At 59.7% G+C, this 26,418-nt stretch overlaps 1 protein-coding gene across 1 annotated transcript; it reads right to left on the bottom strand.

The window, feature by feature from the left end:
• Positions 1-5,915: 5,915 nt before the first annotated feature.
• Positions 5,916-26,418, bottom strand: MMD2 (monocyte to macrophage differentiation associated 2). The gene is made up of 7 exons (XM_040989935.1): positions 26,364-26,418; positions 14,987-15,068; positions 12,826-12,986; positions 11,864-11,938; positions 8,729-8,830; positions 8,171-8,240; positions 5,916-6,120 (listed from the first exon to the last, which is right to left on the bottom strand). The coding sequence occupies exons 1-7, from the start codon at positions 26,408-26,410 to the stop codon at positions 5,917-5,919; spliced, it is 741 nt and encodes a 246-aa protein (XP_040845869.1). The 5' UTR covers positions 26,411-26,418; the 3' UTR covers position 5,916.

Below are 26,418 nucleotides of genomic sequence, written 5' to 3'. Positions count from 1 at the left end.
GCAAGTCCCCCTCCCACGGTCCGCCCACCCCTTCCACACCTCACACCACCAGTGACAGCTCTGCACTCCCCAGCTGAACCCAGTGTCCAGGCTGCCCTGGCACAGACGAAGGGGACAGTGTCAAGCCACAGCCAGCAGGACGGCAGCCACAGCTGGTGGAGTGGGACAATGGGAGACACGGCTGGCCCAGCTTCCTCAGGCAACCCAGACGACACATGCATGATGGCAGGGTGGGGCTGCTGTGGCGAGAGCCCACGGTTCCAGGCTGCAGCCCCGGGCTGGACTTCGCAGCCTGCAGGATTACCTGACAGCAGGTCCACACCACCCGGTGGACACTCGCCACCCCTTGGACACACGCCACCAGGTGGACACATGCCAGACGGTGGACACACACCACCCGTTGGACACACCACCAGGTGGATACACACCACCCGGTGGACACACACCACCCGGTGGACACACCACCCGGTGGACACACGCCACCCGGAGGACACACACCACCCATTGGACACACACCACCCATTGGACACACACCACCAGGTGGACACACACCACCCATTGGACACACACCACCAGGTGGACACACACCACCCATTGGACACACACCACCCGTTGGACACATACCACCAGGTGGACACACACCACCAGGTGGACACACACCACCCATTGGACACACACCACCAGGTGGACACACACCACCAGGTGGACACACACCACCCATTGGACACACACCACCTGGTGGACACACACCACCCATTGGACACACACCACCCGTTGGACACACACCACCCGTTGGACACATACCACCAGGTGGACACACACCACCAGGTGGACACACACCACCCATTGGACACACACCACCAGGTGGACACACACCACCCGTTGGACACACACCACCCATTGGACACACACCACCCCGGCAGCGCTCACACCACACGGGGAACCCAAGTTGCCCGCAGAGGACCTGAGGTCACATACAAACACGACATCATCCCACGCCAGGCCTGGAGCGTCTGGGAGGACGGCCTCTAGCTGCGCACTCCAGAGGACTTGGGGGAACTGCAAGGCTGCCACTGAGCTAGACTGCAAAACCACAAGGCCAGAGGGCTTGGAATGATAGAACAGTCTACAGGGAACAGGGTGAGGAGTTGGCACAGCATTGCTAAGGATGCCTGCATCCCATTACCGGGCGCCGTCATCCCACACAGGCACCAGTTCGAGTCCTGTCCAGCTCCCTGCCGACAGCCTGGAAAAGCAGTGGAGAATGGCCCCGCTCCTTGGGACCCTGCACCCGTGTGGGAGACCTGGAAGACGCTTCAGGCTCCTGGCTTCAGATGGGCTCAGCTCCTGTGGTTGTGGTCATTTGGGAAGTGAATCAGCAGATACGATTCTCTGTGTGTGTGCCTAATTCTGCCTGTCAAGGAATAATAATAAATCTGAAAAAGAATGGCCTGGTTACTTGGCTGCTGGTGGCACTTCCCGCTACAGTACACACTGGGAAGGCAACAGATGCTGGCCCCGGTCCGGGGGGCTGCCCATCCCAGCAGAGCCCCCGGTGGAGAGCTGGTTCCTGGCTTGATTCACTGCAGGTACGCGGGCAGTGAATCAGAGCTTGGACGATCTCCCTTTCTCTCGCACGCTTTCTCTTTGGTCTCCAAATTAAAGGAAAAGCACTAAACACAATTTTTTTTTTATAAGTAGCAGAAAGCACTAAAATGTTGAGGGCAGTTACAGGGTGGTCGCTCCCACCAGCACTTCCGTCTGTCTGACGGAAAACTCGCTGTTCTGAAAAAGCCTGGCCGTCGTGGTGGGCACCTTCAGACAGCCACTCCCCCCAAAGCACCCCGATCCCTCCAAGCAGGATCGTGCGGTGGCTGGGGCTGCTCTGCCCCAGTCCTCCCACGAGAACCTTCTGGATCAGCGGTTCCGCACAGGGTCTGGGCCAGGTGCCCGGGAGTGGCTTTATAACAATACCATGACATCAGGTCTTTCCCCCACCCCTTCTTTCGGCCCTTGACCACAGCTTTCCCTGCAGGCCACTGGACACGTGACGTCAGAGCAGACTAAAGCAGAGCCAGATGGGAGAGTCCAGTTTCCTCTAAGTTAAGAACTCGCAAAAAAAGCTGTCGGGCAACGCCCTGCTTCTCCTGACATGCCTCTTGCTTGGAAAAACAGTTGCTTCTAACAGAAAAAAAAAAGTTTCCCCTCTGCTAACCTGACGTGGGCTTGCTCTAACACAGTTTACATATTCTAGCACCTGCCTCTGCCTGGCTGAGTGTGAGCAGACGGAGTGCACCCAGAGCTGACTGGGGCCTCGCTGGCTTTGCAGAGCACGGAGGGATCCCAGGCCCCGTGACCGAGGCCACTGGCCCACAGCCCGGGCCTGCAGAACCCTCCCCGCGACAGCCCAGGTCCGCACCTGCACGTGGAACCCTCAGGGAAACCTGAGGCCTTTGGGACCCAGCTCCCTGGGTTCACGGCGGCAGCCTGGGCAGGTGCACCTCACAGGGAACGGGAGCCCCGCAAACCTGCACCGGGCCTGAGCTGGGACACACACGCACCTCCTCCAGAATACCCTGCTACCCAGCCACACCTTCTTCCAAAGGAGCCTGTGAAAGTCTGCATGGGAACCTCGGCCAGCGTGGGATGGTCTCAGCTGGCATTGGCCTGCACGTTTAGCCGCTGAGAGGAGCCTCCCTCCCACGCACCCTCCCACGCGCACGGACAACACGAGGCTGACACATGCCCCCCAGCCCCACCTCCACCGTCCCTCCAGAGCCCTGAGCTGGGACTACCAGCATCACAAGTGGCAGAGGGCAAGGTGGCAGCCGGCACACATCTGCCAGCCGTTGACTGCTGTGTGTCCCTGGTAAGTCCCTCCACTTCTCTGAGCTGTAGTCTCCAAAACTGGGGGGGGAACCCCACAAAACCAGGGAACATTGGCCTTTCTAAAGGAACACAAGCCTTTGCTGCCCATGGATGCCATGCTACAGGGACAACACCAGGGTCCGGGGAGGCAGGGTCCGCCCAGTTGGTCTGCATCCAGGCACTTGGGAGGGCACAGCTGGCAACAGCGGGCAGGGGTGCTGGCCGTGGCCAGTCGGGGCTGACGCAGGCCCTCGACACTGCAGGCCTGAATCCAGCCATTGCAGCAACATGGGAACCACGGAGGACGGTCGTCTACATGCCAGGCCCGGCTTCTTTTTTATCATTCAATTTTTAAAATCAGTTTTGGGGACACCGAGTGGAAGCAGAGAGCCAGACCAATAGCACAACACCTGGGCACCCAAGGTGGCTCACTCGGTCCGGGCCAGGAACCCTGAGAAAAAGCACTAAACCTTTCTCGGAGCATGGACCCCCATGGACCCCAAGCCCACCCGCCCCGGGGGGAGGCCATCCCCTTCACAAGAAAGAGTACCTGGGAAAACCAGCACAAAGACAAGACTGCGATGCCACGCCTTGGCTGCCACCTGGCGCTGCTGCCCCCCGCCTAATGCCACAGCACAGTTAGCGGCTGCTGGGATCGGCTCTCTGCAGAGCCCAAGGGCAAAGCAGACCTGACAACCACCTATCTCCCCACCCTGGATACTCCAGCTGCCCCCGCCTGGCACCTGCAGGGCACACCGCATCCCCTGGCCATCGGCAGGGCCTGAGGCCCCACAGAGGGAGAAGGCTGCCAGCCAAGGAGGAAGACAGGACTGGCTGGGCTGAGACCCACGCCTTGCAGGCACGTGCAAGGCCCCCCCCCCTGGCTCTAGTGCGTGTGCCACCCCCGCGTGTCCCCCACCCCAGCTGTCCTCCACATCACCCCTGCATGTCCCCCACCCCGGCTGTCCTCCATATCACCCCTGCATGTCCCCCTCCCTGGCTGTCCTGCGTGCCACCCCCGCGTGTCCCCCACCCCGCTCCCACCCCGCATGTCCCCCACCCCAGCTGTCCTCCACCACCCCTGCATGTCCCCCACCCCAGCTGTCCTCCACACCATCCCTGCATGTCCCCTACCCCAGCTGTCCTCCATACCACCCTGCAGTCCCCTCCGGCTGTCCTCACCCCTGCTTTCCCCCTCCCTGGCCGTCCTGCGTGCCACCCCCGCGTGTCCCCCACCCCAGCTGTCCTCCACACCACCCCTGCATGTCCTTCACCTGACAGTCTTGCTGGCTTTGGGGCATGGATTCCAAGCTCTCGCTGGCTGAACAGCCACAGCCCTGGGTCCAGGCCTGCTCGCTCTGCCCAGCACCTCACAGGGCAGTACCCCAGCCAGGTGGGCACAGAGGCCCCCTTCCCTAGCCAGCACGCACCCACCGAGTAGCTCCCCTGCTCTCACCTTCGTCCCTTCCGCCCTCACCAGCTTCCTCCACTCACTCTGCCCCAGCTGTGCCCTCCTCCCCAAGGACAGGCACCCCTTCGAGGTTGCCCAAATGCCAAGCAGGCCTCCACTGTCCCCGCCCCCCACAGCCCCTGCACAGCTGGAACACCTGCCATGAATGACGTATCCCTTCAGCCGAGACCACTGAGCAAGCATCACTGCACGCCGAGGTGCTGGGCAAGCGGGACAGTCCAGTGAGTCAAACTGCGAGGCTGGATTCTGTGCGTCTGTTTTCCTGCAGCCCCCCGAGAAGAGGCTGAGACCCCGAGAAGTTTGGGCCCAAGCACTCAGACAGAGCCATGCATTTGCTGTCAGGTCTAGCAAGATGCAGTCCCCTCTTTCGGCACGGGGAGCACAGTGGGTGGTGGGCACCTCACAGGGGGCAAGATGAGATCAAATGTGCAAGGAACGTGCCAGCCCAGGGACCAGCTCAGCATGGTGCCACCCCTCAGGAGCCTTCTGGATCTCACCGGGGCTCAAGGTCAAGCCTCTTTCCCAGACAAGACGCCAGCTGGAGGCAGACACCTGCAGGACCCCCAAAGCCCCCAGCTCAGAGGCTGCCCACCTGAGGGCAGACATATCCGGACGACTCCAGGGGAGTACAGGTGCCAAAGCCCTGCCGTGCTCTGGAATGTTCCAGAACAGACCCTGAGGCATCTTGTTTTTGTCCTGTGCCCCCCTCTCCCGCCCTGCTGATCCTTTGCCTGGGTCCTTCAACTGGCACGGACCCCTCTCCAAGGACAGCAGCTGGCTGGGAGCCCTGCCGAAGGGCACATCTGGGGCTGAGGCATCGGTGCCCCACGCCCCTCGAACGAGCTGCTGCTTGGCCCCCAAGCCAGAGCACTGCCAAACGGTGCTGTCATGGGCCCTGAAGATGCCTCAAGCTGGCACGCAGGCTCCACGTGCTTGTCGTCCCCATCTATGGCCCTCATGCCCACTCACCCACTCACAGCCCTTCCAACTTCTCCAAGCAGAAAAAGGGAGCGGGAGTGGGCGGCGCTGGGGGTGAGAGACAAGCACGCCCCTGCCTGTGCTGATCCCATTCAGAGCACCCAGCTGGGAAGGGAAGGACGCTCCATCAGGCTGCCCAGACCGCCAGGTGGCAAAAAATCCTGAAGTTAGCACGTGCTGCAATTGACAGGTAATGTCAGGCAGGATCGCAGACACGACCTCCCTCAGCAGCGGACTTGGGCAGCAGAAGTGGGGGGTGAAGGGGGTGCCCTGCAGGCTCCTCCTCCTCGGGGTTCCCAGGACCCCAAGTTGCAGTCCGTCTGGGCCCGTCCTTCCTCAATCGGCCTGGCACCTTTTCTGAGCCTGTGAACGATGGTTGTGTTAGGAAACTCTGGTCTAAAACAGAAATTCTAGGGTTAATTTCTCCTCTGGGAGACGACTACGTGCCTGCTGTCTCGCTGGGGCCTGAGGGGCGGCACCAGAAGCAAGCTCGGTCCCATCGGGAAGCTGCCCACGGAAGTGCGGCTGGGCCCTGGCACCGTGCGCCGGGCCGGAGTTGGCAGAAGCGCAGCCAGAGCGACGTGTGGCATCTGCTTGGCTCATTTGGACACCTTGGCTTGCAGGGTGCTGGGCAGGTAGAGGTACCTCCAGATGGCATAGTAGTGGGTGCCAGCGCCGAGTGCCACGAAGAGGTGCCAGATGGCATGGGCGAAGGGGATCCTGCCGTCACTCTTGAAAAACACCATGCCCAGGCAGTAGAAGACGCCGCCGGTCAGCAGTTCCCAGACGCCCTCGGTGTTGGGCTACGGACAAGGGCAGGGCACAGGTCAGAAGGGCAGCCGGCCAGGCCATGGGCGCCCAGTCGTTTGCCAGCCACCCAAACTGCAAGACACACGTGACGAGGTTGATGGAGTCATGGGACATCACCAGCCTCCCAAACCCAGGTCCCCGTTGTCACACGCTCCCCGAGACGCTCAGAGAGCAGACCGGAGCTCCGATTTCTCAGATTTTACCTATCTGAAAGGTACAATCAGAGAGATTTTCATTCTGTTGGTTCCTTCCCCAAAAGACCTCGCTAACAGAGGCTGGGCCGAGGCTGAAGCCCGGAGCCTGGAACGCCATCGGGTCTACCCACGCACGTGTCACCCTCTGCTGCTTTCCCAGGCTCACGAACAGAGGGCTGGCTCGGGAAGTGGAGCAAGCAGGACTCAAACTCCTGCCTGCAAGGGATACCAGCGCTGCAGACAGCGACTGAACCTGTGCTCAACATCGGCCTCTTCTAAGGACACTGGCTGAGGCTTGCGTTTCAGCAGTCTGAGAAAGCAAGTTCATGCTGACGCCAGCACGGACTGACCTCCCGACGCCTGCCCCGTGTGCACCGACCTTCTGATGCCTGCCCCGTGGGCACCGACCTCCCGACGCCTGCCCCGTGGGCACCGACCTCCAGACACCTGCCCTGTGTGCACCGACCCCCGCCCCCGACGCCTGCCCCGTGGGCACTGACCTCCCGACGCCTGCCCCGTGTGCACCGACCTCCCGACGCCTGCCCCGTGTGCACCAACCTCCCGAAGCCTGTTAATACAGAGCCTGGGGGCCTGGTGTGACAGCATACTGGCTAAAGTCCTCACCTTGCTCGCGCCAAGATCCCATTTGGACACCAGCTCTAATCCCGGCAGCCCAGCTTCCCATCCAGCTCCCTGCTTGTGGCCTGGGAAAGCAGTTGAGGACAACCCAGAGCCTTGGGACCCTGCACCCGCGTGGGAGACCTGGAGGAAGCTCCTGGCTTCTGGCTTCGGATTGCCTCAGTTACAGCCGTTACAGCTGTTTGGGGAGTGAATCAACAGGTGGAAGATCTTCCTCTATCTCTCCTCCTCTCTGTGTATCTGCTCTCCAAAAAAAGTACAGGGCCTGGGGGGCAGCCATATTGGCTCATGTAAGTGGCTTCCTGCCTCCAGGAGGGTGACTTGGCAGGAGTTCCTGTCTGCCAGCCTGGGCTGTCCTGACCAGGGCAGCACGGAGGGAGCGAACCAGCAGGCAGGATCAATCTCTCGGATTCTCTCCGTTCCTGCATTTCTCTAACTCTGACTTTCAAATAAACAATTCTTTTTAAAAATATTTACTTATTTTTACTTGAAAGGCAGATTTACAAAGAGAAGGACAGACAGACTGACCTTCTATCCACTGGTTCACTCCCCAAGTGGCTGCAATGGCCAGAGCTGAGCCAATCTGAAGCCAGGAGCCGGGAGTCTCCTCCAGCTTCCTGACACGAGTGCAGGGTCCCAAGGCTCTGGGCCGTCCTCTGCTGCTTTCTCAGGCCACAGGCAGGGAGCTGGACGGGAAGTGGAGCAGCCGGGATTAGAACCGGTGCCATTATGGAGTGCTGGCAGGTAGAAGATTAGCTAATTGAGCCACTGCAACTGCCCCTCAAATAAATAATTCTTAATGGAAAAAAAAAAGCCAGAAGTAATGGGGACAAAACCTGGACAAATGTGTCCCTAGCCCTCAGCATCGCAACCTTGCAGGTAAAAACCAGAAAGTGTTGTTTAAAATCCTACCAGATTGGACTACACTCAGGTCCCGCACTGTCTCACTGCTGCCACTTCAGGTACGAACCTGTGCCTGACTCAGGCAGGTGGCTGGGCTAAGGTCCCTGCGGCCACCTGACAGATGGCGGAACCGAGACTCTGAGAAGCAAGGCCGTGCAGCCCTGACCAAGGGACATGGGAGGGCCCAGCACAGCCCGAGCCTCAGCCCTGCCCCCTGGCTGCCCACCCCACACTGCACCTGTACTGGGACAGCTGCTGCGGACCCCTGGGCCTCCGACAGGGCTCGGCACGACGGCTCAGGACTCACCATGGACAGGACGACCAGGGCGGGGAAAAAGCCCATCACGACGTAACACAGCAACTCTACCAACTTGTACCTGGTGGAAAGACACACAGCCGGTGGGCCTCGGGGGACAGACCGCGTGGAGGCGACACCCCGGCCAGACCCTGGCACGGCGCTGCCCTGTCTGGTGCTCACCGGTTGTGCGGCCTTGGGAGGTCTCTTTCCCTTTCTGAGACTCAATTTCCACGAGGGTCAAAGAGGGTTAGAACCAGAACAGGGGTAACCATAACACGAGGGCACTCCTGGCACTGTGCCCGGGGCAGACATGACTATCTGATCCCAGCAGCTTCCCCCACCCCCACAGCCCAAGCAGCTTCTCTCAACCGATGCCAAGCCCTCTCGCTTTCATGGGCCATCCCCACTTAGGGCAAGGGGACAGAGCATCTTCCAGCTCGATGCACCTGGAATATCCTTTACAAAACCTCTGGGTGCGGGGTCCACCACAGGGCACCCAAGGGCACCGAGGGGGCCCTGCTGTGTGTGTCAGGGGGTACCCCCATCTCCACCCTGGCCCTGGCTTACCGCTCGTGGAAGAAGAAGACATAGACAGATCCCACGGAGGCCATGAGCCACACCAGCCAGCGCATGTGCGAGGCCCAGGGGCCCAGCTCCCGGAGGTTCAGCCTGGGGACAGAAGGTGAAGGAAAGAGTCTGGAGGGGCACCCGGCGTCAGCCTGTGGGGGGCGGCCAGGAGAAGGGATCCCCAACAGAGGCAGCTCTCGGGAGAGGTGCAATGCTGGAAAGGCTGACACAACGTGCCGTGCAGCACCCCTTCTCCGGAATGTCTGACACCCCTACGGGATGCTGGCCTCGCTGACACAGCGGGAGCTCCTGGCAGCTGCTTTCATGTCAAGTCCAGCAGCCAGAGGAGGAGGGCTGAGGTGCAGCTGGCCAGGGGAGTGCTGGACACTGCCCGGGGCAAGGCCACAGCCGACGAGGTAACTGCAGTGCAAAACAGCCGAGCAAACCTCAAGGTCTCCCAGCACAGGGAAGTGATGCATTTTAGAGGCGTGACAGGCTGCGCTGGCACTGTCTCCCCGGACATGGAGACGAGTGAACCCCGACATAACGCTAACGGCTGATGGAGATTTGGAAACCTCACTGTGTAAGCCATGTAGCATCCCATAGGGCACCAGTTTGAATCCCGGCAGCCCCACTTCCCATCCAGCTCCCGGCTTGTGGCCTGGGAAAGCAGTTGAGGACGGCCCAAAGCCTTGGGATCCTGTACCGGTGTGGGAGACCTGGAAGAGGTTCCTGGCTTCAGATCAGCTCAGCTCCGGCTGCTGTGACCAGTTGGGGAGTGAACCCACAGATGGAAGATCTTTGCGTCTCTCCTCCTCTGTATAAAGGTGCCTTTCAAAAACAAGCAGCCAGCCGGACTCTCTCCCTCTTTTCTTCTGTCTCAGCTCAGTGGCTGAACAACCTCTCCGTCCTTCACGTCAGTAACTTCTGACTGCCTCACATTTAGGCTTTCTAAAAATGCATACATCCTCTCTGGTTTCCTGAAGCTTTTTCTCTAGGTCAGTATTTGGTATTCAGCCATTTTTTGCATGACCTGGATTTACCAATCGATTCTAATACAACGTGGATTTTTGTCCTTCAGTCTACTTCTTTTTTTAAGATTTTCTTTCTTTATCTAATTGAATAGCGGAGTTACAGAAAGAGAAGGAGAGGCAGCGAGAGCCTCTTCCATGCGCTGGGTCACTCTCCAAAGGGGAGGCCGGCCCGAAGCTGGCAGCTGGGAGCTTGTTCTGGGTCTCCCGTTTGGGACCAGGGAGCCAACCACTTGGGCTATCCTTCAGTGCTTTCCCAGGTGCCCTAGAAGGGAGCCGGATGAGAAATGGAGCAGCCGGGACCCAAACCAGCACCCACATGGGATGCCAGCACCACAGACAGAGGATTATCCTGGAACACCACTGCTTTTTCCCAGTCTGTTTCTGTAATTCATTGTTTCCACCTGGATGGCTTGTTTTTTCCCGTCTTGTCTTGGGCTCTGTTGAAGTCCACTTGAAGGCCCTTGTGGGCCAGCAGGAAAGCGGGGACAGGAACAGAGATGGATAACCTGGACATGCGTGGTCCCCGACTGCCCGCCCTCAGCGACATGGGGCTGCAGAAACTGGAGACTTCAGCACGGAGCTTCATACCAGCTTGTCCTGAGGCGGGATAAGCCGGAGGAGGCCCCGGTGGGGAAGACGAGCAGGTGCGCGCACACGCACATATACAAGCTCATGCACACACACAGTGCACGCCAGGGGGCGCTGTGTCTCTCACGATCCCACAGGGTCTCAGCTCTGCAGCACCGGCACAAAACGCCCCCCAAGTTATGGGGCTGGGGCTATAGTCAGGGCAGCCGGACATCACTCCAAGCCCCTCCTCCGAGGGGACCTCGGCAGGCCTGGTCCCGTGTGCCCTGAGGGGGACCTTGACGGTCTAGCCGCTTCACCCTTTGGAGCAGTCTCCCTTCTCCCTTCCTCCCTGGCCCTGCCAGCAGTGGTGCCGATGCCTGAGCGAGCGCTGGGACCCTCAAGGGGGAGGGGGTTCCCTGTTAGCAGCCCTGCCACCCATCCCCTCCCCAACGCGCCCACAGGGATCTGTCGCCAGGAGCACCCCTGGAGCCCTGTACCACATCCAAGCCCACCTGTGTCTGGCGCTACACCTGCCGACCACCTGCAGAGGGCAGCCCGGCTCCTATGCCTCCAATGCTGGCCGGCGTTGCTCACCCTTGCCCTTCCTCCTCTGTCTGCCCCCCACCCCGGGCACTCAGCCACTGCTGTTCAATAGCTCACACTCACCCCAGACCCCTGTGCCCAAACCACACAGCCACCGCCGCACCCCCTGGCCTGCACAGCCACCCCCGCACCCCCAGGCCCGCACAGCCACCACACCAGGCCCGTACAGCCACCAAGCCAGGCCAGCACAGCCACCAAGCCACCAGGCCCACACCATACTACCACCGGGCCCGCACAGCCACCCCAGCACCCCCAGGCCCGCACAGCCACCACACCAGGCCCGCACAGCCACCACACCAGGCCAGCACAGCTACCACCACCACCACCACCACCGGGCCCGCACAGCCACCCAGCACCCCCAGGCCCGCAGAGCTACCACACCAGGCCATCAAGCCACCACACCACCGGGCCAGCACAGCCACCACCACAGCCCCAGACCAGCACAGCCACCACACCAGGCCATCAAGCCACCGGGCCAGCACAGTCCCCATATTACTGACAGCGCCTGTCAGGGACCAAAGGCAGATGGCAACTAACAGACAAGTCTGGGCGTATTGACTCGTGGTGGCGATGGCCAAGGGGGCCTTGTGGGGACAGACTTGTTTCTTTGTGCACACAGCATGGGCTAGTTAGAGCAAACCATGTGCCGTGCACAAAACAGTGACACATGGCTGACCTGTCAACCAGACCTCAAATGCACTTGTAAGCTCTGTATACATAGGAACGCACACACGCTTACACAGGTAAACACACACACCACAGCTGCTTTCTGATGCGTAAACCAACCCACGCAGTCGGGAAACACGGGCAAGGCATGTTTGCCGCGGGAGGGAGGCGGGAGAGGCCCTCAGCCCAGGCCTGGCGGACGTGGGGGTCGGTGCAGCCCTGCCAGCCGGGAAGCAGCCGTGGGCCGCACCGCAGTACTCACCAGGGCGTGTAGGAGGCCGCTATGAAGAAGTAGATGACCATTCGGTCAGACATGTGCAGGGAGTGCTCCACCATCCTGGGAGGACAGAGAGGAGAGGCCATGGCCAGGCAGCCGGGCTCCTCCGGGCCTGGCGGTAGAGCTCCGGCCCATCCCCCGGTCTTAATCGGCACGAATGTTGTGCTGGGCTTTTCCTTCCAAAGGTTTCAGAGGAAGAAAGGACACTGCACATCCCTGACCACGTGGGCAGGGAGCGGCCACGCAGGCAGGGAGCGGCCACGCGCGTGGGGAGCGGCCACGCGGTCAGACAGCGGCCACGCCAGCAGGCACTGCGCATCCCCCAGCGTCCACAACCAACAGGGCCGGGGCAGCCTCTGGAGCGAACATTGCAGACTTCGGAGGATGCCAGGCAGGAGCCACACGTGGCCACACAGCAAACTTTCAAACCCTTGAGCCCCAAAGCCGCGCAAGACACATTTGTGGTCATTTGAAGCCACGTGCTTTAGGAGACGTGGTGACATCAGATGGCGGGGCAGGGACGCACCAAGGGGCAGTGACTGGCAGCTGGGCAACCACACTCAAGGACCAAGCGTGTCACAGACAGAGACTGCACAGTTCCACATAGCCACGCAGCGATGGCTGCGCCTTTAGGGGTGAAAAGGAGAGGGGACGGCTGGGACACATGACCCAGGCAGCGGCCCCATACAGACAGAAGCAGGGACCACAGCAGGTGCACGGGGCCAGGGACACCTGGGACCACCTTCCCTGGGACACCCAGATGATGGTCCTCGTGCTGGCAGAGCTGGGAGAGCACCCGGCCACCCAGCGTGTGGTCACTTGTCCCGGCGGGCTGGGACAGGCACGTGGGGGTGGGGAAGCCAGGACAGCAGGTGGAGGGCGCGCTGCAGGAAGGTCAGGTGTGGCCAGGAGCACGGGCGCATGCCCGCGGGCGGGGCAGGAAGTACCTGAGATGGCTCTTCTTCCAGGAGACAGTGTGGAACACGGTGGAGACCACAAAGAGGCCGCAGAGGCCAAGGCCGTAGACCCAGGCCGACAGGGTCTCCCAGTCGTCGTCCGACAGGAAATAGAGGTTGGAGCTGCCCAGGATGCTGGGAATTATCCAGAACTGCGGGGAGGGCATGGGGGCACACTGCAGCCTCCGCTGTGCCAGGCCGGGCCCCCAATCTCCCCTAGGCACACACTGCCTCCTGCGCCTCCACAGTAATCCATGGGGCCGCGGCCAGTGGCGTGGACACGGACACTGAGACCCTGTGTTCGATTCCCAGGCTCCGTGGACACGCTGCTGCATTCGTCCCTGCCTCCTTGGCTCCCGCCTGGCCCAGCCCCAGCCTCTGAGGCCATTTGGGAAGTAAACCAGAGGATGGAAGTTCTTTGATCTTTCTCCCTCTGCCTTTCAAATAAATAAGTTTTTTTAAAAAAATAAATAAATTTTAAAAAGCCAAATGAAATCTCACTGCGACAGACATGCCCTGCCTGTCCCACCGTTCTCTGCTTCCGCAGCATCCGAGCCCTCCTCCTGCCACAGGCCCCATCACCCACAGCTCCCACGTGCCAATGCTGGCCCACCCCCAGCACGCAGCTCCACAGAGGTGCCAGCCCACCGAGGAACCGAGCCTTAGCTGGGTCCCAGGCTCACCTCTGCATTTCAGCACTGGCATTGTGGCTCAGCACGTCCAGCCGTTGCCTGCCATGCCGGCATTTCAGCACTGGCATTTTGGCTCAGCACGTCCAGCCGTTGCCTGCCATGCCGGCATTTCAGCACTGGCATTTTGGCTCAGCACGTCCAGCCGTTGCCTGCCATGCCGGTAGCTCATGTGAGAATTAGCCCTGGCTGCTCCACTTCTAATCTAGCTCTGCTACTGCACCAGAGCATGGCCCAAGTACCTGGGCCCTTCTACCCTGTGGGAGACCCAGCTGGGCTCCAGGCTCCTGGCTGCTTCACACCACAGCCATTTAGGGAGTGAACCAGTGGATGGAAGATCCCCGCGTCTAAGTCTTCCTCTCAAATAATAATTTTTAATCACTTTCATAGATCTTACAGTATCGCCTTAAAAAACAAATACTGCTAGTGTACACGCACTGGGCCGTCCACCCCGACACTGTGTGTGTGCGTAATTTTAAGTTACTTATTTATTTGGAACGGCAGAAAAAGAGAACTGCTGGTTCACTCCCCAAATGGCCGCAACAGCCAGGGCCATGCCCGACCCAAGCCAGGAGGTGCCTGGTCTCCCGTGTGGGTACTGGGGCCCAAGCACTTGAACCAACCTCCAGTGCTTTCCCAGGCCATCTGCAGAGAGCTGGATGGTAGGTGCAGCAGCCGGGACTTGAACCGGCACCCGTATGGGAGGCTGGTTCTGCAGGCAGTGGCTTAACTTGCTATACCACAGTACTGGTGCCTTGATTGTGTTTTGTGGCGTTCTGTGACCACCTACAGATCCTGGGACCCGTTTGTCCCTGCCAGGACCCATCCCAGCCATGCAGAAGGCACCCAACGAACAAAGGCACGAGCCAGGGGGCTGGGTGCCAAGCAGCTACTGACGCCTGCTGCGCTGAGTGCAGCCCCTCCCCGCTCCAGCCCCAAAGTGGGTATTCCCTGGGGGGTGGGGCAGCACTTGACACTCACAGCCACCTTGGGGGCGGCTGGGATGCCTCCCGTTGTGCCAGCAGGACTCACAGGGGCTGGGAGCCGCTGAAGGGTAGAACTGGGACTCGGAGCCAGGCCCGCTCTGGCTGCCACTTTGCCCTGTGGGCTGCTGTGCGAACCTGTGACAGGCACCACGGCCACAGCCCCCAAGCTGGCCAGACACGGCGGGGAGCCAGAGCCCCCTCCAAGCAGGCACCTGACCCCCAGGCTGCTCCTCCACCCCCACTCTGCAGGTGCCTGACTCCCAGGCTGACCCCACTGCCCGCCTCAGGACGGCACCCCGCACAGTGAGAGCCCTGTGCTGAATGACTAAGCGGTGAACTGCCCCGTTCCAGCTCGGACCCCGGCGGATGGTGAGGGCTGCCATGGTGCCCTGGGCAGCTCGGGGGCACCACGAGATCGGCCGAGTCTTCTACCCAGGGTCCCTCCGTCTCCAACCCAGCCCCCCAGAGGCTACTCACGGCGTGGGTGGCACAGTTAGCCGCATGCTCGTACTCCGTGGGCTGGTAGCGCTTGTGGGCCGGCACACGGCGGTTCATGAACCTGCGAGGAGAGGCAGAGCTGAGCGCCCACAGGAGACCTGCACCCTCCCCGCAGGCCACGCCCGTGGGGGCTCTACCGGTTCAGGCCTCAGCACCCCCACCATGGCAGCCACACAGCTAACCAGGGCAGGCTCCCCAGGAGCAGAAGCTGAAGCTGTGGGGACTGCCTGGAGCAGGAGCACACGACGCCACACACACACACCACACATGACACACAGACATGATCCACACATGTATACACACCACATACACGTGTACACAGACCACACACATACCCACATATACCCCACACAATACACACCCCGCACACACCTCCCTCACAACCACCAGCTGGGAGACACACGGCGACATCAGTGAAAGCTAGGGGGATGGAAGTGAGTGGCCAGCACAGTGCCGCGTGGGTTAAGCCACTGCCTGCATTAAGCCAGCACCCCAGGTGAGCACCCCAGGAGTCCCAGCTGCTCCCTGCTACTGCCGCTGAGAGCTCCCCAGGAGTCCCAGCTGCTCCCTGCTACTGCCACCGGGGGGCTGGAGGGGAGACTAAGGAGAAAGTGGGGAACCCCAACACTTCTCAACTACATCATGGAGAATAACAATAAAAGATTAGGTTTAAAAATGACAGCAAGAAAAAAAGGTCAGTATACATCAAATGTCTTCATAAAGTTCACCAAGAATACATACTATGACAAAATACACAGATTTCAGTATGGTTTTTTTTTGTACCAAAATCAACTCCTTTAATTCCATTTTTCCACAAAATCGTAATTTTCCACTCAACCAGACGACTTTGCAGCCCCTCCCCACCCCGGCCATGTGTGGGTACAAAACAATAGGGTTAATGCAGGACAGCTCATTGAGCCCTGGGTGAGCACCTGTGGGTGCCAGGCTCATGGCAGTGCCACCCACCAGGCACCCAGCGTGCTGGCCAAGGCCGGGCACACTCAGTGAGCACCTGTGGGTGCCAGGCTCATGGCAGTCCCACCCATAGGGCATCACCTGAGCAGATGCCTTGTGTGCTGACCCAGGCCATGGCCAAGGCCTGGCACACTCAGCAAGCACCTCCTGGATGCTGGTTCTTTACCAGCATAGCTCATGGAGCATTCATGTGCCACCCTGTGTATACAGAATCCATGTATGGTGTGTGAGTGGAACAAGAGTGAAGGCGGGGCGGGGTCCTCCAGGTGTCACCCCTGACATACCCTCCTTGGTACCTGGATGATGACGGGGGTCCAAGTTGTCCCCGCCCCCCAGCCTACCCCAACTCCAGCAGTGACTCGTTGGTCGGGGTCAAGCAGTTCCCTGGTCATGTGACTCCAGACCTGCTGGGCAGGCTGAGCCCATCAGACAACTAGGAAAACACCGCCTGTGGTCCGGGCATCCCTGCAGGGACAAACTGAATACTGATCTCCAATAAGAACTGTGCTGGGGAGGGGACAGGGCCCCTCGGCAGGGAGTTGTCAACGGCCAGGACTGGCTTTGTCAATACCAGCAGCCTAAAGAGACAAGCGTGTGACAGACGTGTCCCTAGCCCAGGACCTGTGAGTGGGGCCTTCATTGGAGAGTCTCAGCTGACCAGTCCGGCTGCCCCACTTCCCACCCGGCTCCATGCACACACACACACACGCTGGCAGGCAGCAGGTGAGGGCAGAAGCACGTGGCTGCCCTCTACCCCGCAGAACACCCAGGTGGAGTCCCAAGCTCTGGGCTGGGCCTGACCTGGCCCTGCTTATGCAAGTACTGGGGGAGTAAGCCAGCAGACAGACGCGCGCTCAATCTCTCTCTGTGCTACTCTTTCAAACAAATTTAAAAAATAAGCAGGAGATGACGCCATGTGACCACAGAGGTGGCCGGGAGGTGGCCTGCAACCAGGCTGGGCCAACCCCACCTCCCCGGCCGTTAGTGCCAGCCACGCGGGTCCCAGGGTGATGTCACGGTTGCCCTGGCAACTGGGCTCCCAGTTAGTTCTTTATTTTTGGGCTCCACAAAACTTCCCTTGTGCCTCACTTTAGTGGTGGCAGTTGCTGGGGTGGGGAGGGAGAGAAAGAAAGAAAGAGAGAGTTCCCACCATCCCAAGAGCCGCATTAGTCCCAGAACCCACGGCCCGGCTCCCTCCGCCGCGCACCACCAGAAAAGCATTTTGAGAGGGAGTTAAATTCACTCTTTCATATAGTATTCCTTTTCATGGACACACGGTAAAATAAACTTTTAAAAAATATTTATTTATTTATTCTTATTGGAAAGTCAGATTTATAGGAGAGACAGAGAGGAAGATCTTCCATCCGTTGATTCACACCCCAGGTGGCTGCAATGGCCAGAGCTGAGCCAATCTGAAGTCAGGAGCCAGGAATTTCCTCCAGGTCTCCCACATGGGTGCAGGGTCCTAAGGCTTTGGGCCATCCTCGACTGCTTTCCCAGGCCACAAGCAGGGAGCTGGATGGGAAGTGTCGCCACCAGGATTAGAACCAGCACCCATATGGGATCCTGGCACATGCCAGGTGAGGACTTTAGCCAATAGGCTTCCGCGCCAGGCCCTCTTTTTTTCCAGAATGGTTTTATGCACTCTGATGTGACCATGTGACCATCTCCACCACCCAGCACGTGGCATGATTGGACTTCCATCCCCCAAACTCCCCCTGCTCCCACGGGACGTCATGGACCCAGGGTTCCACAGCAGCTGACCTGTTAACAACCCCACTCCCCACCCACGGCCCAGGTTCTGCCTCCTTCCCACTCGGCAGAAGGCCTTTGGAGTTCTCACCTGGCAGCCCCAGGCAGTTCTCCATCACACCCAGGTGCCAGGGGATTCTGAGATGAGGGCCATGTCTGTAACAGACAGGACAGAGCAGGTGACGACAACGTGGCACAGTGGGCTCAGCCGCCACTGACGACACCGCCATCCCCATGGAAGTGCCAATTTGAGTCCCGGCTATTCCAATTCTGATTCAGCTCCCCACCGATGCACCTGGGACAGAAGACGATGGTTGGAGACCTTGGATCCTGCCACCCACAGGGGCGAGTGAACTGGTGGATGGAAGATCTCTCTGCCTCTCTCTAACTGCCTTTCAGATAAAGAAAAATAAGTCTTTTTAAAAAATCAAGCATTTTTGCACCCATCCCATTTTCCATGAACGTTTAGAAGTGCCCACTTCTTTCCATCAACTTCTAGAACACGCGCAGGGTTCTGTGGCTGTGAGCCAGAGAGCGGTTCTCCCTGGCAGGGCAGAGGTGGGAGTGGCAGGCAGGAGCCAGGCCGAGCCCCACTCCCTCCCTCCCTCCCCTCCTGGCACCCACAGGGGTCAGGGGTCCCAGGAAGGCAGCCCTCTCCCAGGAAAGGGCCCACACCCACGGAGCTGCCGTGGCCACCCCGCCTCCCCGGCGCTGGGCCCGTGCCTGCCGCCGGCAACCCTGGCTGCCTCAGACAGAGAGCTAAAGAGAGCCATCCAGGCTCCCACACAAAGGGGGGTCTGTCTGACCGGCCGCGGAGGCCAAGGACAGCCCGGACCTGAGCTGGCCCCAGGCCTGCCCCAAGCCTCCCGCGCCCCACCAAGTCCAGCTGGGTTGCCCATTCATGAGTTCAAGGCCAGCAGCGCCTGGCTCGGCCTCTGGGAAGCAGGCCTTGGGCTGGTGCCACCGGGAACAGGCCTGAGCGCAAGGTCCCAGGGTGGGAGGGGAAACTGAGGAAGAGGTCAAGCCTGGCCAAGGCTGGGTGGGAAGGAGCCAGGGAACGTCCGGCTGCTGGGAGTGGAGTCAGAAAGGGACCTTCCTGCCACCTTGTCCCTCGGCACTGCGCAAGGGGCCAGCCCTGCTGGCCGCAAGGCCTCGCCCACGGGCGGCTCACAGCGTCAGCGCTCTCAGCACCAGCCACCAGACTCCCGGAGTGGCCGGTACTGGTCAGCACTTCCTGCTGTCTTAACATAAGGGAAACTTGAAACATCACCTGCTAAGACTAAGCCTCTGCCTGCAGCGCTTATATCCCGTGTGGGTGCCGGTTCGAGTCCCAACCACTCCACTTCCCATCTAGCCCCTTGCTAGTACACCTGGGAAAGCAGCAGGGGATGGCGCAGGCCCTGGGGCCTGCACTCCCACACGGGAGAGCCTGAAGGAGCTGTTTGAGCCTGGCTCTGGTGGCTCTTTCAGGACATAAAGATCTCTTCCTCTTTCCGTGTCTCCCTCTCTTTCTGTAACTCCATGCTTCACATAGATTAAAAAAGAGAGAAGAGAAGAAAAAAAGAAAAGAAAAAACTGGGTCTGGCATGGTAGCCTAGTGGCTCAGCTCCGGCCATTGTGGCCACTCGGGGACTGAATCAGCAGATGAAAGATCTCTCTGTTTCTCCTTCTCTATAAATCTGACTTTCCAATAAAAAAAAAAAATCTTTAAAACAAACTTTAAACTGTCTGTGTGCGGGTTTTGTTGTGCCAGAGTCAGGAGTTAGGACTCGTTTCCCTTCGTTCCCTGCCAGGCAGGGTAACCCCTCACTGCTCCCGCTTTACAGAGAAGACACCCCCATAGTGACGTCCTGGACCTACAGCCAGGCGGCGAGCCGGCAGCCGTGCCTGCTGTGTGACCTGGGAGAGACTCCCGGCCCTCTCTGGGCCTCAGGCCCTTCCAGAACCTGCACTAGCCACCTAAGAGCCAGGAGCCAAACAAGACGATGGCCAGAAGCCACACGGTGCCGTAGCCTTGGGGTCTGCAAGCGGCACTCGGCCCCCCCAACACCCAGCAGCCCAGGAGCACAGGTGGCAACAGTGCCAGGGCCCCAAGCAGAAGCTGAGCCGGGCTCCAGCCTGGATGAGGACCCAGGGGCAGCGGCACAGCAATGGGGGAAGTGTGAGGGGCCTGAGATCCGAGGAGCCTTCACCCACAGCATGATGGGCCCCACAATGTGGTCACCACTGTCCCCGTGTCTGCCTCTCCCCCATCCTGGAACCAGAGCAGATGGCTGATGGTGGATTCAAGGCCAGGACCTGGCCAGGGACACTCCGGACAAGACCCCCAGGCCCTCAGCTCCCACTAGGGGTCATGCTCCTTCCTCAGGGCAGGTGAGGAGGTCCCAGGATGCCCTGACCCAGGTGGTGCCCGCAGAGAGAGGCCGTCGTGTCCTGTAGCTGAGCCCCAAGCCCCAGCAAAACAACCACCATGACAGACAGAAAAAGGGACAATAAGTGGACTGGCTGCCCCCTGGAAGGCCCCAAAGCCAGCTCCCTGTGGATCCAACAAAGCCAAGGCCCTCCCATACCAGCCAGCTGGGAACATGGCACTGGGATGTTGTCCGGCCTGGGCTGAAAAATTTCCTGCCCATATCACAAACCCGGCTTAGGGTCCGCTCCTGGCTGCTGGCTCCAGCTCACGCAGGCCCTCAGAGGCGGCAGCTCAAGGACTGAGGATGGTTCCACCTCGACACCTTTGGGGTGAGCCCCACAGGGGTTGAGGCCGCCTTGTCCCCAGCACGCTGTCCCCAGCACGCTGTCCCCAGCACGCTGTCCCCAGCACTCTGTCCCCAGCACGCTGTCCCCAGCACGCTGCTTGTTCTGGCTGCAGCGCTGGCCTTCGGATCTGCCCGAGGCTGAAGCAGCAGCGACGGTGAACAGGCTCCAGAACGGCTCAGGCAGCTGCCTCCCAGCGGGGCCACTGAGCGGTCCTGCAGGGCTGAGACCCTCCCGGGGGCATGCTGTGCTCATCCTGCACCCCAAGCACGTCACAACCGGGAAGTCCCAAAAATAAGACAGATTCTCTGCAGCTTCCCAACCACTCCAGGCCCCGCCACGATAGCGGGATGCACAGCACATCACAGGCCACGTGCCAGCACATGCCCCTACCTGCCTCCTGCCTCTGTCCCAGGCAGGTTGTCGGTAAGAGAATCCCCGCCCCCACTCACCAGGGCCGGGGCAACCTTCCATGGAAAATAAGAAAAGTGCAATTCCTAATGAGGTGCTCAGTTCAGACTGGAGAACCCTCCATCCCCATCAAGGACGACCCGGCACTGCAGGGCAACGAGATGCCTGCCAAGGGCACCACATGGCCCAGGGCACTTGCTGCCTTTCCCAGTCGACAGGTCGACCCCAAATCTAATCAAGGCCTACCAGCGCAGCTGTACAGCCAGCCTCACGCAGCAGCCACCGGCCATGTGGTACTGATTATATACAAATTAACCCAAACTTAATCTAATGCAAAAGCCAAGTGCCAGGGCAGGTGTCCGGTGAAAATCCACTGCGGTCCTTGGCTCCAGAGCAGAGCACCCAGGGCCACGCCCGGGCTCCACTCCTGGCCCAGCTCCCTGCCAGGGCCCACCCTGGGAGGCATCAGATGACGGGCAGCTCAGGCACTTGAGTCCCTGCCAGCCACAAAGGACTCAAGGTGGGATCTCTCTCTGCCGCTCAAACGAAACTAAAAACGCCACAACGGAGCCTGGGAACGGAGCAGCGCATGCAGTGGGCATCAGGGGCTCGCCACACCGTTCTCTCCACGTTCAACATGACCAGCAGTTTACACGGGGTTGGCGGGCACAGCGGGAAGCAGCCAGAGTTGGAGTGCAGTCAGTGAAGCCGCCTCTCGCGATGCTTGCATCCCAACACTGGCGTGCCGGTTCAAGTCCCGGCTGTTCCACATCAGCTCCAGCTCCCTGCTAAGGCTCCTTGCAGGCAGTAGGGACTGGTCCAAGCACCTGAACCTCAGGCACCACTGCCCTCCCTGCCTCATCCATACCCACGTCCCAGTCTGCGAGGCGGAAGGGCAGGGCATTTGATCGTGTTCAAGGGCAGACACACAGTGCAGACCAGACCTGGCTCCCGGACTGTGCCGATCCTACAGAGAAAGTTCACCAAGCCAGAACACAGAGCCCCTGCAGGGAGCAAAGCCCAGAGCCCCTGGACCCAGCCGGACCAGAACCTGGGCACTTCTGCACTTCTCAGCTCTGGACACCAATAGCAGATGCCCCCCTCCCCTGCCCCCCGCATCAGGGGCAGCTGCCAGCTCCCGGCAGCTCCCTGTGTGGCTGTGAGGTGAGCCCCATCCATTCCTTCTGCAGGCCTGGGGCTGCAGCTAGATCCTCAGCACCCTGATGACGCTGCAGGGAACTTTCCAGACAATCTCACTTTCTCCTCTTCCCCCCGCACCTGTGCCCAAAGCTCAGCTGTGCAGGCAAGGATGCGAGCCACCAGCCAGACCTGAGGGTGCTGAACGGACAGCTCCCGGGGCAGGGGCCCTTCCACACGTCCCTGCCAGCCAGGCCAACGGAAGGGCAGGCACTCGGACCCCATCCCTACCCCCGACTGCAAGCCACAGGAGCCCAGGGCAAGGGCCTGGCAGCCTTGTGAGCTCACACCAAGGTTGGGACCTGACCCATCTCTGCCATGACTGTCTGGACCAAGAACAGCTGCAGGTGCACATAGGTGTCCAGGGTAGGAGTGGTGAACACACCTCTAACCTCAATCCTCTCCCACCCTGGTGCGAAACAGGAAACCCACGGGCATCCAGCTCCCTGCTTGTGCACCTGGCAAAGTGGCAGAGGATGGCCCAAGTGCTTGGGCCCTGTGCCCACGTGGGAGATCCAGCAGGCGTGACTTGGCCCAGCCCCAGCTACTGCGGGCCTGCGGGCCACGCACCAGCAGGTGGGAGAGTCCTCGGTCTCTTGGCTGTCTGCTTCTCACATTTTACAGGAATGCTTCAGATTTTAAGTTTTCTACTTACAAGTCTGAATTTACACTTTGCCTTCCCAACATAACAAACTGGGGCATTTTAGAGTAGAAATACTTCAAATATTTTCATTTGTCACATTTGCTTTAACTTATATTCATGGGTTTTCTCTAATTACACCATACATTTTAATCCTTTTAAGACAGATTTTGTTTATTTGAAAAGTAATCACAGAGAGAGATGGAGGGAAGGAGAATTTTCCGTCCACTGGTTCCTTCCCCAAACGGCTACAACAGTTCATGGCTGGGCCAGGCCAGAGACAGCAGCCAGTGCCATGTCGGTCTGGGTGCAGGGAGGGGTCCGAGCACTTGGACCATCCTGCACTGCCTTCCCAGGGCACCAGCAGCGAGCCAGGGCTGAAGTAGACCAGCTGGGAATCACACGAGATGCTGACCTGAGCTGCTGCCACTGCATTTTAACCCCTTCCACAATTGCTGTCCAGGAGAAATTCCTACACTCATGGAGTGGGCACCGAGGTCCCCACTGCCACAGCCCACCCCCAACCCGGGGTCACTCACTGAGCAGCTGCCACGGTGCGGCTGACTTCTCTGTTTAATTTTGTTTTCACGAATTCAGAGCTGCGTGTAAGTAGCTGGGCTGAGTGTTGGCACAGCGGTTAAGATGCCTCCGGCGGGTAGGGGTAAGGGGGTCCCCCTATTGCATGCCTGGCCCGGTTCCCAGCTCCACTTCCAGCTCCATGTCCTGCTCACGCGCCTGGGCAGTCGCAGGTGGGCTGATCCCTGCACCTGCTAAGCAGACTTGGCTGCACCTGGCACAGGCTGGGCTCCCGGGGACATTCGCGGAGTGGTGCTGATCCCTGCACCTGCTAAGGAGACTTGGCTGCCCCTGGCGCAGCCTGGGCCTCCGGGACATTCGCGGAGTGAGCCAGCAGGTGTAAGATCTTGCTATCTCTCATGTAAGACATACATGCAAAACCTAAAAGGAGACATAAGGACTCCAAGTGGGAAACAACACAGCTTTCATTTTACTGTTCAGTCCAAATTGCGCTGGAAGCTGGGACTATAAATAACATAAAGATTTTTTTTTTCTTGGCAACGAAGCCAAGAAAAATAAATCCGGAGGAAATACGCAATCATGAGTAACCCAGGTCCATCTTTAATTTCTTACCATCCCGGTGACACATGCTGTGACTGAAGCCAGCCCCGCGAGACACTGGCTGGGCAGACAGCATCCCCGGCACAGCGGCGACTCCCCCAAGTGTCCAGGCTGCTCGGGACTGCTGCGCACCTGGCCCTCACGCTGAAAAGCGCGTTGGCTCATTTCTAACTTCACACACTCAGGCATACAGCTGTGGGCTTGTACATGCGCTCCAGCTCCACAACGCCGGGGGCAGCTAGGCGGTGAAAGAATGAACGAGGTGGGCCCACAGACAATGTGTTCCAAGAGGCCTGCCCATCCCTGCCCCTGCGTGGGCAAGCACAATGCCCAGTTTGAATACAAACCCCTGCCAGGGTATAGTCAGCTGGCATTACCGCCATGGGAGGCAGGAAAGAAGTGGGCAAAACCGGGAGTGAATTCCACCATATGTTCCGAGAACAAAGGGAAAACAGGGATTTTAAATGTATATATATATGTGTGTGTGTGCCTGCAGGCCGCTTGCAGGTGTGTGCTCGAATGCCAGCTGCCTGTTACTGCAGACCAAAGCTGGGCCTCTGCCAGGCATGTGGGAGACCCAGATGGAGCCCCTGGCTCCTGGCATTGGTTTGGTCCAGCTCCAGCCATTGTGGCCATTCAGGGAGTGAACCAGCAGATGGAAGATTCTCTCTCTCTTTCCCTAACCAAATTTCAAATAAGTCTTTTTTTTTTTTTAACGAGTTGAAATAAAAACAAACACAAAATACCCCATGCATAATTCGTTCACCTTGAGCCCATGTTGAAAAGCAAAGCGCTCTGGCCATGAAGTCTAAAACACGCGCTCATCACGACTTTCCAGTTTGCTTCCACCTTCTTACAGGACGAGGTGAAACACCGGGACTGGAGCCTCGGACAGCCGCGGCATGGCCAGCGCCAAACCACAGCATCCATCCGGTTCCACACCACGCCTTTACAAAGGACCCAATGCACAGACCAGTCAGGGCTGCACCAGCCTTCTAGTGGACACGGGCCACTGCCCCCCGGACCCACAAGGCACGGACACCATCCAGCCCCGACCCCCCGGCTGCAGCACAGGCTAACTCTAGGAAGGGGTGGTTGTCACACAGCAGGTGGGGCACGGGCAAGGGCCTGGGGCACGGGCAAGGGCCTGGGGCACTGGCAAGGGCCTGGAACACGGGCAAGGGCCGTCAAAACTCCCAGCCCTCTCTGCATACCTGCAGCCACAACCCCATCCTCTTTGTTCCGAGTAAACACAGCAGCCATGAGCTTCACTACAGCACATGCAGGACCCCTGCGAGGCAGCCTGGGACGGCCAGGCCCCCGGCCACACTCCAGAGGAGCCAGGCCGCAGCAGCCAGCACCTCCCACCACCCAACTGAGACAGGAACCGAGGCAGCGACTTCATCCTTAAGGCTGCCCCCACCCCCTCCCACCCAGGACGCCATGTGAAGTCCAGATGCCTGCCCTCCCTGTGGGCAGCAGGGACACCGGAGCCCTAGTTTGGAGGCAATGAGCCGCAGCGAGGTGGACATGGAGAACCACGCCCACACAGCCGCCTGGACGCCACCCTCCCACCCACACAGGGGCTGTGCGCACCTGCCGCAGCCTGCACCCCCTGCTAAGCTGGGGTGGGGGCGCTGGGAGGCCACCCCGGAGCACACTTTTACACCAGTTTTCAGGCAAGGCCACAGCCCCTCCCCCTTCTTGCCCAACAGAATACCAGCACTTCTAGTATCTGCGAACCTCTGTTTCCAATCCTGGGAGTTGGGCCCCCCGCCTGACCACCTTACTGGGCTCCCCTCAGCCTGCTAACAGGTGTTCTGGGAGGAGCAGGTGCCAGCTCAACCATGTGGATAGCTGCTCTGAGCTCCCGGCTCCTGGCTCCCGCCTCCCGCTCTGGTCCAAGCATCTGGGGAACGACCCAGCCCATGAAAATTGTGTCTCATTTTGTGTTTCCAGAGAAAAGTGATTTTTTTTTTTTAAGGTAGAAAAGTTTTGCTTTTGTTTAAGGACCAGGTTGCACGTACAGCTCGCCCCACACCCTGAACCCTGGAGTTTCACCACTCGTGGGCTCCTCGGACAAGCTGGGGAGACTGACAGAGGCTGCCCCAAGCCCCCACCCCCAATCGGTCACAGACGACAGCACCCCAGAGCCGAGCGATGACAAGGTGGTCTCATGGGGACCATGCAAGGTGGCACCTGCTCCCCAAGGGGACCCTGGCCGTGGGAACGCTCGGGATCCCTGTTTCCACATGTGCAAAGTAAGGTCCAGAGAGGCGAGGGGGCTCGCCCACGGGCACCCCACTAAGACGGGGCGCCGCTGCCCACGGCTCCCGCGTCCTGAGACCAAGCTTGGTACGAATGCTGCCTGGAGTCCACAGGCGGGCGGGCGGGCTTTCCTGGTCTGGCTAAGGGGTCCATTCCTGAGCTCGAGGTCCCCACGCTGAGCTTCCCCACCCCCTCCCGGGGACCCCGCGCACCTCTCACCTCGCGTACTTGGTCTTCTGAAAATCGAGTAGCCGGGGAGCGAACATCGCGCCGT

This window comes from Ochotona curzoniae, unplaced genomic scaffold (genome assembly GCF_017591425.1).
Source record: "Ochotona curzoniae isolate NIBS_2020 unplaced genomic scaffold, NIBS_Ocur_1.0 contig_54, whole genome shotgun sequence".
Classification (NCBI taxonomy): domain Eukaryota; kingdom Metazoa; phylum Chordata; class Mammalia; order Lagomorpha; family Ochotonidae; genus Ochotona; species Ochotona curzoniae.
The sequence above is the reverse complement of the archived record's forward strand: the minus strand, read 5'-3'. Positions and strand labels throughout refer to the sequence as shown.